At 38.7% G+C, this 14617-nt stretch overlaps 1 protein-coding gene across 5 annotated transcripts in view; it reads left to right on the forward strand.

The window, feature by feature from the left end:
- The window catches only part of Herc2 (HECT and RLD domain containing E3 ubiquitin protein ligase 2), a 207631-nt gene that overhangs the window by 153768 nt on the left and 39246 nt on the right, over window positions 1-14617 (forward strand). For 4 of the 5 annotated variants that reach the window (XM_026400487.2, XM_026400485.2, XM_026400488.1 and 1 more), the window contains 5 exons: window positions 4045-4216; window positions 5774-5957; window positions 7060-7200; window positions 11104-11295; window positions 14315-14468. In XM_026400487.2, the coding sequence (XP_026256272.1) occupies window positions 4045-4216; window positions 5774-5957; window positions 7060-7200; window positions 11104-11295; window positions 14315-14468 (843 nt within the window). The remainder of the gene's footprint in view (window positions 1-4044; window positions 4217-5773; window positions 5958-7059; window positions 7201-11103; window positions 11296-14314; window positions 14469-14617) is intronic. The other variant, XM_026400490.1, reaches the window with a different exon arrangement.

The following is a 14617-nucleotide window of genomic DNA, read 5'->3' on the forward strand; positions in this document are numbered from 1 at the left end:
CTCTTGTGTGACCTGTGTCTGGTTTATGCCTGACCTACCATCACTCATGCGGGGTGAACTGAAACAGCCCCTGGTTATTTGAATGGAGGGAGCAATTTAATACACCACCATAATAGAAAACAAGTTCAAAGATTTTTACTTTCAGATCCTGGGCAAGGAGGGCGTGATGAGTTTGGAGGTCAGTCTTCTAGTCTCTGGGTCACAGGAGGCAGAAATAAAGAGTGAAAAGAAGGAGAGAGAAAGAGAACACACAGAACAACTAGTAGTGCAAATAAGGGAATAGAGTGTGGGTCACTTTAAGTTTGTGGGCACATACCTGAATGGTTGGTTTAAAGGAAGTGCAGGCAGGAAAAGAGGAGCCCAGTCTCCTATGCCTCTGGGAGAGATGCCTCTCAGTTCTTATTTTTGGTCACAGGCTTGAGTAACTTGGGTATAATGTTCTACTTATAATGCCTAAGCAGCATTTTAAAAAATAATTCTTTTAGACATTGATGGACCTTTATTTATTCATTTATTTATATGTGGTGCTGAGAATCGAACCCAGTGCCTCACACATGCTAGGCAAGTGCTCTACCACTGAGCCACAATCCCAGCCCCCTAGGCAGCAATTTTTGCTGTGCCCTTCTAAGTACAGTAGCATAGTATGTAAGTTCTGTATGTGTTTTGTTATGTTTATCTCCTCTTTCTCTCTCTTTCTTTCTTTCTCTCTCTCTCAAGACTATGCCTGGTCTGGTGGCACATACCTGTAATTCCAGTTACTCAGGAGGCCGAGGCAGGAAGATCATAAGTTCAAGGCCAGCCACTTGGTGAGGCCCTAAGCAACTTAGCAAGACCCTGTTTCAAAATAAAATGGGCTGAAGATATGGCTCAGTGGCAAAGCACCCCTGAGTACAACGCCCCCCAAATGTTTGTTATGGAATTTTTATTAAATTTGATTAATTTTTGTGGTGGGGTTGGAAACCAGGGCCTCACACATGCAATGCAAACATACTGCCACTGAGTTACATCCCCAGCCCTGTGTTTGTAATCTTGTTTTCTACGTTTTTTATTAATACAGAGAAGTACAATTTTTGTACAATTTTAATATTACCCTGTGATTTTCGAGGATTGAACTCAGGGGCACTTGATTACTGAGCCTCATCCGCAGCCCATTTTTGTATTTTATTTAGAGACAGGGTCTTTGAATACTGAATAATAAATATTGAGTTGCTTAGTGCCTTGCTTTTGCTGAGGCTGGCTTTGAACTCACAATCCTCCTGCCTCAGCCTCTTGAGCTGCTGGGATTATAGGCTTGTGCCACCACGCCCAGCAAGACCTTGGACTTTTCTGTGTAGACAATGGTGTCATTTTTAAGTAGAGGCAGTTATTCATACAATTTTCTTTTTCTTGCCTTTTACATTAGCTGGAATACCTAGGACTGTTAAAGAAGAGTGGCAAGAGCTGGTATGCTTGATGTATTCATAATCTTAGAGGAAAAGCATTTAGTCTCCCACCACAAAGGATGATGTTAGCTCCAAGATTTCTTGTAGAAGCTTTTTATCAAGTTAAGAAAGGTCTCCTGTCTTCCTAGACAGCTGAGAGTTTTTTTTTTCATAAATGAATGTTGAGTTCCATCATGGCTTTTCTCTATTGATATAATCATGGACTTTCTTCTTTAATGCATTGATAGGTAGATTGCATTGATTTTTGAATATTGAGCCAGCCAGTGTTGCACACCTGGAATAAACACTACTTGATTTTTACTTTTTGTTTAATTTTCCCTGTTTTTCTCTTATCTTTTTTATTGGTTTCCGGTCTCCATTAGTTTCTAATTTCTGTTTGCTTTAAGTTTATTTTGTTGTTGTTGTTGTTGTTTTAGGTAGCTCCTATAGATAACTGTATGAGACCTTTTTTTTTTTAAAATCTTTTGGTACTAGGGATTGAACCCAGGGCCAAGTATAGCCCAACTCTAGGCTATACACCCAGCCCTTTTTATTTTGAGATAGGGTCTTGCTAAGTTGCCCACACTGGCATAGAACCTAATAATTATTCTGCCTCAACCTCCTGAGTAGCTGAAATTATGGGTGTGAGCTACTGTGCCTGGATGATTTGAGACCTTTCCTTCTTTTAATGTAAACTTTTATAAATTTTCCTCTCAACACTGCTTTAGCACATCTTGCAAATTTTGTTAGGTTGCATTTTCTTTTTCATTCAGGTTTATATAGTATGTCAATACTGTATATATTAATAAAATGTTATAATGTATATAATGCAGTATAATATAAATTATGATTTATGTTAACATTAATATAAAGAAGTTAAGAACTTTTACATTCCTGTTGATAAGTAATGTTGGTCTGTACTGTTTATTGTAATGTCTGTCTAGCTTTGATATCAGGATAATGCTGGCCTCATAGATTGGGATGTCTGGTATTCCCTTCTTTTCAGTTATCTTTTAAATTTGTGTAGAATTATTATTTCAGGAGAATTCATCAGTGAAGACAGCCAGGCCTACAGTTCTCTCTCTCTCTCTCTCTCTCTGTGTGTGTGTGTGTATGTTTGTGTAATTTTTTTAACTATAAATTTTATTGCTTTAATAAATACTTATTTTCTAGTAGGATTTGTGTCTTTGACATAAAATGTCCATTTTATCTTACTTGTTGAATTTACTGGCATAAAGTTGATCTCAGTATGTGCTTATTTCCGTTTTAATGTTAATGGAATCTATAGTGATACAATTTCTTGTTTCTTATATTGTTCTCAAAGAACAAGTTTGTGCTTTACTTGATTTTTCTGTTTTCTATTTTTTTTTTTTTTTGTATTTTCTTGCCATTCCACCTACATGATAATGTTTGATCAAATGCCATATATCATGAATTGTGTCTTCGATGTTTTCGGAGATTTTTAAGTTTAAAAAAAATTTTTAGTTGTAAATAAACACAATATTATTTTTGTTATTTTTATGTGGTGCTGAGGATCAAACCCAGTGCCTCACATATGCCAGGCAATTGCTCTACCACTGAGTCACAACCCCAGCCCTGTATCTATAAATCTTGAGCTTTAATATGGTTAAGTTACTCTGAAGCCATTAGACTCTGTTTTGACCTGGGTTTAGATTTGGTAGTTTAAGATGGAGCTAATTATTCCCTACCATGGAGACAAAGAGTTTTCTGAGTACTCTGCCCAAGCCTTGTGGACTGTGAGGTCTTCCAGTCTGGCTGATGGGAATAACGGCTACTCTGGGCCTTGCATGTTTGATGGGTACTGTGCCTCTACTCCTTTCAGGTGTTTTTAAAATTTGACTTGTGTAGTTTCTTACATGTTTCCATCAGCTTCTGTTGAATCCTTGACTCGGGTCGGGGAAGGTACCTGCACATTTTGGAACACTCAATTTCTCTGGTCCTGACCTCTAGCCCTGGGCCAACAACACTGGGCCAACAAATCAGGCCTCCTGCCTGATTTCCAGTTCCCCATTCTTCATTCAGGGAAACCCACCAGGCCTTCCTTGCCTGACTCTGCTGTCTTTGCTGAGTCTGGGAACTATCAGGGCAGTGAGTTGGGATGTATGTCTCATAAGACAGTGTAGTGGTACACAGCATCTCTCTTTGTCATTTTGGATTATTTTTTGTCTTTTTTTTTCTGAGAGGGGGGTCTTGCTTTGTAGAAGGAAGTACATATAGGTAGTTAAGATAGCATTTTCACAGCTTATGTGTATATAATGCATATTTTAAAAGTTTCTTATAGCTTTTTTGCAGTTCTAGTGAACATTTACTAAAATAGTTTCTTTATTTTATTTCATTTTTTTTAATGTTGTGCTAAGGATCAAACCCAGTGTCTCACACTGTACCACTTAGCCACAACCCCAGCCCCCTGAAAATGGTTTCTTTATAGAAGTACTGATAATCATTATTTTATCTGAAAAGACTGTGAGCCTAATGCATACTCTATGAAATAGCAAAAATATAGATTGTTATGTTTTGGAACTAGCCTAAAAGGCCAAACTATAGAAACAGAGCAAATAATAACCTTAAAAATAGAATACATATTTTTATTTTTATTTTTCAGGCGTGCCTTCAGATGCTGATTCTTCTGCTGCCAGTAATAAAATAAGTGGTGCAAATAATTCTAAGCCAAATCGCCCTTCTCTTGCCAAGATTCTCCTCTCATTGGATGGAAACCTGGCCAAACAGCAGGCCTTATCACATATCCTTACAGCACTGCAAATCATGTATGCCAGGTAGGCTTGTGTGCTAAATTTTGAAATTCTATAATTGTGTAGGCGTTATGTTTTTGTCATATTTTGATTGACTAAATGTCTCCAAGAATATTGTGTTATTATTTTTAAGTGCTGTGAGTTGAAGGCACATATCCTTTGATGGCATCTTTATGCTTATTTAATGGGTATTGAAATAGGAATCAGAAAACCAAGTTAAAGAACATTTTCATTTTTGTATTTTGTTTTGGTCAGTAAACTCTTAGCATTAATATTTGTGGGAGAGAAAAAATTAACTATAATTTACAGTGATGTTTAAGACATTGTCACTCACTTGGTAAGGCAGAGTTTTGATACTACTTTTACAGAATTTTTCTATTGTTTTCTTACAGCATATATTAGTCAGCTTTGCATCATTATAACAGAATACCCAAGATCATAAGAGAAAAGGTTTATTTTGGCTCACAGTTTTGAAGTTTCCAGCCCATGATTAGTTATCCCCATTACTTTGGGTCTGTGGCAAGGTAGCACATCATGGTGGGCACAAGCAGCAGAAGAAAAGCCACTCACCTCTTGGCCAGGAGTTGAAAAGAGAAGGAGAAAGGGACCAGGGTCTCCTATCTCGATCAGGGGCATACCCCCAGTGGCCTAAACGCCTCTTCAAGAATCCTTCATCTCCCAATAGTACCACCCTGGGGACCAAGCCTTTAACACTTGGGCCTTTGGTAGACATTCAAGATGCAATCCATAGAATAGCCTGAGTGAATTGCCTATTTCTAAATGTATTATTGGGTGGGGAACTCGCGCAAGATGTACTTACGTAGGAACATGAGCTTTAGAACAAAGCCAGTCATTGAGAGGACATTTAGTCCTTTCTGCCTGGTATGTGGCAGGCTTTCAGTAAACACAAACATTCATATATATATATATATATATATATATTAGAGAGAGAGAGAGAATTTTTTAATATTTATTTTTTAGTTCTCGGCGGACACAACATCTTTGTTTGTATGTGGTGCTGAGGATCAAACCTGGGCCGCACGCATGCCAGGCAAGCGTGCTACCTCTTGAGCCACATCCCCAGCCCAAACACAAACATTCTTGATATTCAATTATCTAGTCTGTAGGCTCTAACAGCAACCCAAAAGGGTTTCCCAGAGTGAATCAGAGGCTTATTCTGGTCTGGTTTTTACATTTGGAAGTCTTTCACTTGTCCTTACCATGGTTATTCAAGTAAATGCTACTTAACACTAAGGATACATTCTGAGGTAATATCATAAGGAGTATAGTTATGCACATTAAGCTGGCTAGGACATTACCATGCAATACAGTCCTATGAGATATATGCAGTTCATCGTTGACTGAAAGGTTGTTTTGTGGTATGTGGCTATAAATAAGATCTGGCCATAATAAAATTTTTAGCTTATAGAGAATGGGTACCTGGTAATGATGTTTTTGTGAAATTCTTTATATATATCCTATAAAAACAAGGATGTGTTTCAGGGAGTGATCATTCCACTTTGTTCATCCTGTCATATGTGGCAGGCACCTCACTGCAGGCCTGGCTTTCTGTTCTGACAGGGATGCAGTGGTTGGGGCCCTGATGCCAGCTGGCATGATTGCCCCGGTGGAGTGTCCCTCATTCTCCTCAGCACCCACTTCCGATGCCTCTGCCATGGCCAGTCCCATAAATGGAGAGGAATGCATGCTGGCTATTGACATTGAAGACAGATTGAGTCCAAATCCATGGCAAGAAAAGAGAGAGGTAAAAGTAAATCTGAACACCATATTAGATCAGAAAGAAAAAGTTAACTTCTTTGTGTCTAGTGTAATGTGTCATTTTTTTCACTTAATTTTTGCTGTTTTTGATTTTGATCTTGAATTAGAAAAAAATGCTTATGAATGAGCTTTCCTAGTGTTGAAATGCAGATAGTTTATTCTTTTTTTAAAAAATCATTAAATACAGCTTTGAAACCTTAAAGGTCTTGTAACTTATTTGGAGAAAGTATACCTCATGAAGAGAGGTGCGTTCATTTTAGGCTGATTTATATGACCTGCTATTGAATATTAATAGGTTTTCCTGGAAATAAGAATGTGGTTGACTTTGCAGGTCTGCTTCAGGCCCACTGGTGGGTGGTAGCCGATGTGTGGTGTGAGCACTGTGTGGCCTTTGTAAAATATGGAACATTCCAAATGGCCCCCAATAGTTTTTTTTTTTTTCTGGGGGTCAGTATTGGGATTGAACTCAGGGGCACTCAACCATTGAGCCATATCCCCAGCTCTATTCTGTATTTTATTTAGAGATAGGGTCTCACTGAGTTGCTCAGTGTCTCGCTGTTGCTGAGGCTGGCTTAGAAATTGTGATTCCTCTGCTGCAGTTTTCAGAGCTGATAGGATATAGGCTTGTGCCATCACGCCTGGCCCCCAGTAGCTTTTTTGGAGGGGCGTGCGCGGGGCGGGAACTGGGGATTGAACTCAGGGGCACTTGACCACTGAGCCTCATTCCCAGCCCTATTTTGTGTTTTACTTAGAGACAGGGTCTCATTGAGTTGCTCAGCACCTTGCTTTTGCTGACGCTAGCTTTGAACTCGTGATCCTCCTGTCTTAGCCTGGCCCCTGGTAGCTTTTTGTTGTTGTTGTTGTTGTTTTAGTTGGACACAATATCTTTATTTTATTTATTTTATGTGGTGTTGAGGATTGAACCCAGTGCCTCACATGTGCTAGGCAAGCGCTCTACCATTGAGCCACAAACCCAGCCCCCTACTCCCCCAGGAGCTTTTTGAGAAGGCATCTTTGGGCTTGTGTAAAAGACTGCTGTTGCTGAGCTTTTCTACTTAAACTTTCTTTCTGGTGTATTCTCCATTTAGATTGTTTGCTCTGAGGATGCTGTGACTCCCTCTGCAGTGACCCCATCTGCTCCCTCAGCCTCCTCTAGGCCATTTATCCCAGTGACAGATGACCCAGGAGCTGCCAGCATCATTGCAGAAACCATGACTAAAACCAAAGAGGTCAGGAAGTCATCTTTAACTTCTTAATTTGAAGTAATCTTAAATGTATAAAACAGTAACAGAAATAATATTTAGAGATAAAACATGGGACACCCACCTAGGTTCTCAAGTTGCTGGTTATTTTGAATCATTTATGGAAGTGCTAGGACATAAAGCTTATCATTTCCTAGTGTATTTCTTGAGTATCAGGACATCAAAAGTGACCCAGGTTCTCTTCTAATTCACAGACCTATTCAGCTGTTGTTCATTGTCCTGATAGTGTCTTCCTAGGTCTAGCACCCAGCCTACAATTTTGTACTATCTTGTTAATCTTTAATACAGGACAATTCTAAAATACTTCATTTTGACAGAACCACCACAGGAATGATCAGAGTTGCATCGTAAATTTGCTGCTTCTCTGATGATGTAACTATTATCCCTTGGCTAAGCATTTCTCCAGTGGAAGTTAGTGTGTTATTAAGTACTTCTGAGGATATACTTTGAGACTCTGTAGATATCGTTCCTCCTCATATTTTATTCACTAGTAATTTGGAATGTATTAATGATTCTAGCTGAACTTATTATTAATGACTATGGTGGTTGTCTTGTGATCATTTTTCAAATTTCTCATTTCTTACAGGATATAATTGTTACTCTTCTTCTGTAAGGGAGAGCTTTCCCTTCTCATTGTCTGTTTAACTTCTGTCATCTACCCACCTACCTACCTACCTACTTACCCACCTTACCTTCCTGTTATATTGGTATAAACTCACGGATTCCTATTTTATTCAAATATTGACATTTGTTGCTATCATCATTTGTCCCAGACTGGCCATATCTTTTGGGCTGGTTTCTTTGTCATTCTGAGGTGTCCCTATAATCCTTCGAACTTTTCCTTACTTTCTGGCAATAGTGTGTTCCATGTTCATCATATATATATATATTTTAAAGGCGTAGGTACAGGGATTGAACCTAGGGGAACTTAACCACTGAGCCACATCCCCAGCCCTTTTAAAATATATTTTATTTAGAGACAGGGTCTTACTGAGTTACCTAGGGCCCTGCTAAGTTGCTGCAGCTGGTTTTGAATTCGTGATCCTCCTACCTCAGCTGCCCAAGCTGCTGGGATTATAGGCATGTGCCACCACGCCTGGCTCTATACTCATCTTGCACCTACTCTGCCCCTGCCCTGGAATTGGCCATTGTTCTAAAGAGCCCTGGTTCTTTTTAGTGGAACACAAGCTTTGGAAATCAAGATTGAGGTGATTGGTTACTGAGTGTTTTTGTTTTGGCCCTTTTAGCAGATAAATATATGTGTGTGTGAGTATTTATTTCTTTTACATCTTACCTGTGTAACAAAAGCTGATTCAAATCAGTGCTTTGAGTTCTAGTCCAACACCAGAGTTTCTTACCCTCCTTTCTATATTCTCTGGTGTCTAATCCTTTTATATGTTACTGGATTTGGTTCTACCATATTATTGGGGAGTTTTGCATCTATATTCATAAGGGCTATTGATTGGTAATTTTCTTGTGGTTTCTGCTGGTTTGGATAAAAAGTTTTTGAAGAATTGGTGTTAATTCTTGGTGGAATTTTTGTCTTTTGCTGATATGTTCCCATCCTTCTTTTAGCATTTCCTTGGTTCCTGACACAGCAAAAATTTCCAGGTTTAATAAGATGTTTTATTCTTTAGTTTAGGAATCACCTATCTTCCAAGGAAGTCCTTGCTTTTTACTATTTAGAGAATGTTATTTAGAAGCCAAGAGTTGGGCTCTTCATGAGCTCATTGCTATTGGGATGATAGTTAGGGAATAAATGTGTGTGTGTGTGTGTGTGTGCACGTGCACGTGCGTGTGTGTGATACTGGTTCATACCACTACAATTGATTTGAATCTAACTAGGATTTATTTTAGTTTTCACTCTTTTTTGTATTTATGACTCTTATCTCTGAAAGTAAGGAACCAGGCTCTTGTCATTTACAAGCTATTTACTTGTGGTTTGGTCTCCTTAGATAACCAGTCTCCCATTTTGACTGCCACCCACCCCCTTTTGGGTACCTTTCTTCCTCTGAATAGCCTCTTGTGCTCAAAACCAATCTGTCCTTCCTGGGGACCACCTCTTCATGCTACTTGACCTGTGGTCCTCACCCTACCTCTATGCTGGCTTGTCTAAACTATGGTACCTTCCTCACTTGACTCTGCCACACCAGGTACCATATCTGTGGATACCCTGCCCAGCCCCACACCAGGCTGCCCTACCATGCTTGCACACTCTCTCTTGCCCGCCAACCTTGGAGAAAAACAAGCATTATTTTCAATTACATTTGGAACCCTTTATGGAAGAAAATAAGTTTTATGGAAAGTATTCAGAACCATCTGCGGTAATAATCTCTGGAATCAACTTCTGATTTCTGAAAGTCTCCTGGAATTGAGGGTTTAACACAGAAATTATTTTAAAGAAGGCACAATTTTTGCTTTAGGCGGAAGGATAATACTTTTTTTCCCTGCAAATTTATTTATGAAACACAGGTGTTGTCCAGGTTATACCACTAAATTCCTTTTGTTTTCATTTTGATGTGTCTCATAAATTATGGTGAAGTAATTTTCATTTTAGTATTGGGCTGTGATTCATGTTTAAGGATATGCTGCTAGTACTTTGCCTTTTTATCAGTTCCTCTAGGCATATTTTCTATTTTTTTAAACATCCCCACCAAGGAGAAAAAAGGTACATTTCAATTTCAAGACTGAAGATATTATATATAATTAATATATTCCCCTGGATGCTTTTGCTGTGCTTCAGTGAGTCATATTCTGGAATTTCATCATTTCTAATGAATTTCACTTGCTTACTTCCTGGATCTCCATGCAAAGGTCTGCTCTCTAAAGGAAGAATCTTGTCCCAGCCCATAGTGTCCAGGGCACATCATATTCCCCTTAGGGTTCTTCGTGTAGGGCTGTGTTTCTCTGGCTCATTTCTGTTTCTGAAAAGAATTGTGCTATATTTCCTGAGGTTCAGGAAGCAGGAGAGAAGAGGCACTTCTCTGGCTCGCTCTTTCTAGGTGAGCGTGACTCTACCTCGGGAGCATGAAGGGTTAGTTTCTACCTCTGTTCTACACAGGGTCATAGTGTTTCCTACTCCAGGGCCAGAAGCTGTGGATGCCCCAGCTTTGATGACTTGACTTGCCCCTTTCCATGAGTCTAGCCCTAGACTTACCTCCAGGAGGCTCTTGTACACTGGACAAGGCAGGTGGGGCAGCTGACCTGGGTGAGGCGCCTCACATGGTGGGGACTTGGGATAGGACACTGATGCTGGGGAAATAGCTCACAGCAAACAAGTGTGTTCCTTTACTCTGCTAAAAAGGAGAAAAGGTGAATTATCACAGCTGCAATGTGTTTAAGCTGGTAGTAGGAGAGGCAAGTAAAAGAGAAATAGTAAAAAAGAGAAGACTTTTACATATTATCTTTTCCAAAGAATCCAAGGAGCAGAAGATTATAGATAATGTGTTACGTGGAGAAGAGTCTGGAAAGCATTATGGAGAGATTCAAGACAAAGATATGTAAAGTTATAGTGTAAAATTTAGTTGATAGAAGATCACCAAGCATATCTGATGGGTAAGGAATAGGTTTCAATTGGTGCAACTTCATTCCTGGTCTTCTCGTATAATGTCTATCAATGACACAGTAGTATAAGCTGCCGTTTCTTTATAGTTTAAGGTATTTCTCTTTGAGAGATTGGTGATATTGTAAAACAGTTAATTTAGTCTTGAAAACCTAGTACATGGAATGTATTAAGGACCTGCCATTTCTTAATTTGTTTTTTTATGCCTCTACCTTACTGGTGTCACATGTCCTTTCAGTTCATGGGTAAACAGGTGAATCTACTGAATATTATTTCTCATTTTAATTGTTGGATGTCATTTAATTTAGGATGTTGAAAGCCAAAATAAAACATCAGGCCCAGAGCCTCAGTCCTTGGATGAGTTCACCAGTCTTCTGATCGCAGATGACACCCGGGTGGTGGTGGACCTGCTCAAGCTGTCAGTGTGCAGCCGAGCAGGGGACAGGGGCCGGGATGTCCTTTCAGCTGTGCTGTCTGGCATGGGCACTGCCTACCCACAGGTGAGTGATGAGGAATACTGGGGGCTGCCTGCTCCATCTCCTTTCTCCATTCAGGCCAGCCTCCTCTGCAGGGGACACACAGCTGTTTTTCATGCATGCTTTTGTGCTAGATTCATCCTAGTAGATGTCAGTTTAGAAGTACTTCTTTAAAATACAAGATCCCATCATTTCCCCAGTGCTATCTTTTACCTGTTTCAGAAATGGATTGTGTGTCTTGTTTTTAATGATTTTTAGAATTTATTAAGTGCCTTAAATAAGTTTTTGCAGTTTTCCTTTTTTTTTTTCCTAATTTTTAAGGAGTCAAATCTGCCAGGCTTTTCACACTTCACCCCCATTTTTTTGTATTAAGCTGGGGAAAAAAAAACTTACATGACATTGTTTTAAAGAAACTGTTACATTTTCTTCTAATTATTTTTATGGTTTCATTAATTATGTTTACAGTTACCTGGGATTGATCTTGATGTAAGAAATAAAGTAATGATTCCGCTTTTATTTTTTCCTAAATGGCAAACTAGTTGCCCAAACATTATTTATTGAATAATCTACCTTTTTCCCAGTGATTTGAAAACTACTTTTATCACACTCTTTTAGAGTATTTACTGGATATGTTTGGGTCTATTTACAGATGGTTTTATTTTTCTATTTTTGTTTCTTTGAACTAACTCTTTGTGTTCTAATATCACAATAGTTCTACATATTCAGTAACACTGGGTCCAGTAAGACTGTGTTTTCTATCATTGTGGAAATGTTCTATATCTGAGCTATGCAGGATTGTGGCCACCAGACACATGTGGCTATTGAACACTTGCAATATGGCTAGTATACCTGAAGAAATAAAGTTTTAATTTTACTTAAGCTTAATTTTAAATTTGAATAGGCTCCTGTGGCTACTCAATTGGTCTAGATGAATTTAAAGTCAATATCATACCCACATGTTTAGAAATAGGATTGATGAGTCCTGAAGTCCTAGAGCTCTCTTGAGGACTCTCATTTGTCAACGTCCTTGCTTGGTCTTTTCAGAACTGGCTTGCCAGGGGACCTGGTACAGTGTTCCTATTGCAGAAAATTCTGTTTTTTTTCTGGACCCCATCTCACTACCACCAAAATAATAAAGTACTTAAGTACAGTTAAGTAGATGATGTGGTAGATATTTTAGGTACTTGTTATTTCTTAGTTTTTAAAGACAGATTACGTGGCATAATTCTAAAAGATTAAATCAAGGTAAATTGCCATAAGCAGAGTTTGATTTTTCCCTCCACAAGTTTATTGCTTTTATGAGAGGAAAGAATGTGCATGAGAACTTTGGTTTAAAATAATACCCAGCATTTGCCATACAGATCTCTACCATGTGTGATTTTGGTGCAATCTGTCAGTACAGAGAGTAGGTGTTATGTTTACATATAGATGAGAAAACTGAGGCTCCAAGAGGTTGTTACTGGTTTGAGGATACTAACTGTATTTTAGGAGAGATGAGATTGGAACTCTGAGGTCCCTGACACCAGAGCCGTTTCTACCATGTGTGTTACCCCCTCCTGATAAACTTAGTGGCCTCTCTTTGGTAGGTTCTGATGGGCTTTGCAGAGGAAGATTCTAAAATTCAGTTCCCTCATGTATTTTGCATATACATAGACATTTGATGCCAACATCTGTTCAAGTAACTCATTCAGATTTCATAAGAATACGTGTATTTTCAAACTGTCATTATAATGGCAAGATGGCTACTTCTGTGTTATGCCCTGACCTAATATGTAGGACTCAAAAAAAAAAAAAGACATTTGAATTTAAAATAGCATGCCTATATGACAATAATATTAGTTTGTTACTAATATAACTGTTTAGTAAGCCTAGCTGTTCTCTAATTATGAGGAAAAAAGAATAATCCTATTCCTGAAAAGTACAAAATGGACAGTGTATAAAGAAGAATTATATTTTTTGAGTTGAAAATTTTGCTTATCATAACACATTCTAATTTGTTTTTAAAAATGACAGTTCAGGAGATCGTAATCACTGGTATTAACCACTTAAATGGTGTGAATTGGCACTAAATTTAAAAAATAAAAGACCTGCAAATGCATTTGCAGGTAAATGGATAGAATTAGAGAAGATAATGCTAAGTGAAGTCAGCCAATCTCAAAAAACCAAATGCTGACTGTTTTCTTTGATATAAGGAAGCTGATTCATAGTGGGATAAGGACAGTGAGTATGGGAGGAACAGATGAACTCTAGATAGGGCAGAGGGGTGGGAGGGGAAGGGAGGGGGCATGGGATAATTAATGATGGTGGAATGTGACAATCATTATTATCCAAAGTACATGTATGAGGACACGAATTGGTGAGTGTACTATGTATACAACCAGAGATGTGAAAAATTGAGCTCTATATGTGTAATAAGAGTTGTAATGCATTCCGCTGTTATGTATAAATAAAAAATTGAACTCTTTTTTAGTATATTAAAAAAAAAATAAAAAATAAAAATAAAAAATAAAAGACAATATGAATTATAGAGACAGCATGGTGGTGAGCTCAACATTTACTATCCTTGGTCAAGAGAAATTCCTTAATCTTGTTCACATAGTCCTCCTTGTTTGAGGTATTCTGTCTGCCATGTCTAGACCTGGGTAGCTCAATTGTTCTTGATTCCTGCCTAGCCCCTTGACTTACAGTGCTTTCTAGGATATTGGTCATTTTCATCAACATTTTCTTCCTTCCCTTGATACTTTCATCACAGGTGTTTTTATCAGTTGACATGTGATAAAGTGCACCTTATCCTGAGTGTTGTACTTGAGGTGCCTTCCAGCTATTTCTGTATAGATTGTCTCTGAAAGTCAAATAGCACTTTGCAAGTTTTTTGCTGTCTTGATTTTATAAGTAAACCAAACTTTGAATTTAATTTCTCAGAGTGCAAGTCCTCTGCCATCCTGTCTCTATGGAATTATTCAGAGCAAGATGAGAAGGGTTAGCATCCAGTTGACCCAGGACTAAAGCCAGTCAGCCTCATCATTTCCTGCTCTCTTCCTAGGTAGCAGATATGTTGTTGGAGCTCTGTGTCACTGAATTGGAGGATGTAGCCACAGACTCTCAGAGTGGCCGGCTCTCTTCACAGCCAGTAGTGGTGGAAAGCAGCCATCCCTATACTGACGACACTTCCACCAGTGGCACAGTGAAGATACCAGGTATTTGGGGCCAGTTCTGGGGGAAGGGTTGCTGGGCTCACTGCCTTTAGAATGGCTTCATTCTTCAGTCACTTAGGTCGAAATAATCTTCTCTGTTTCTTAGGAAAGAAGTAATAGAATTGCTTTGTACTCCCCTCCTCTTTTAAACA

This window comes from Urocitellus parryii, chromosome 6 (genome assembly GCF_045843805.1).
Source record: "Urocitellus parryii isolate mUroPar1 chromosome 6, mUroPar1.hap1, whole genome shotgun sequence".
Taxonomy (NCBI): Eukaryota; Metazoa; Chordata; class Mammalia; order Rodentia; family Sciuridae; genus Urocitellus; species Urocitellus parryii.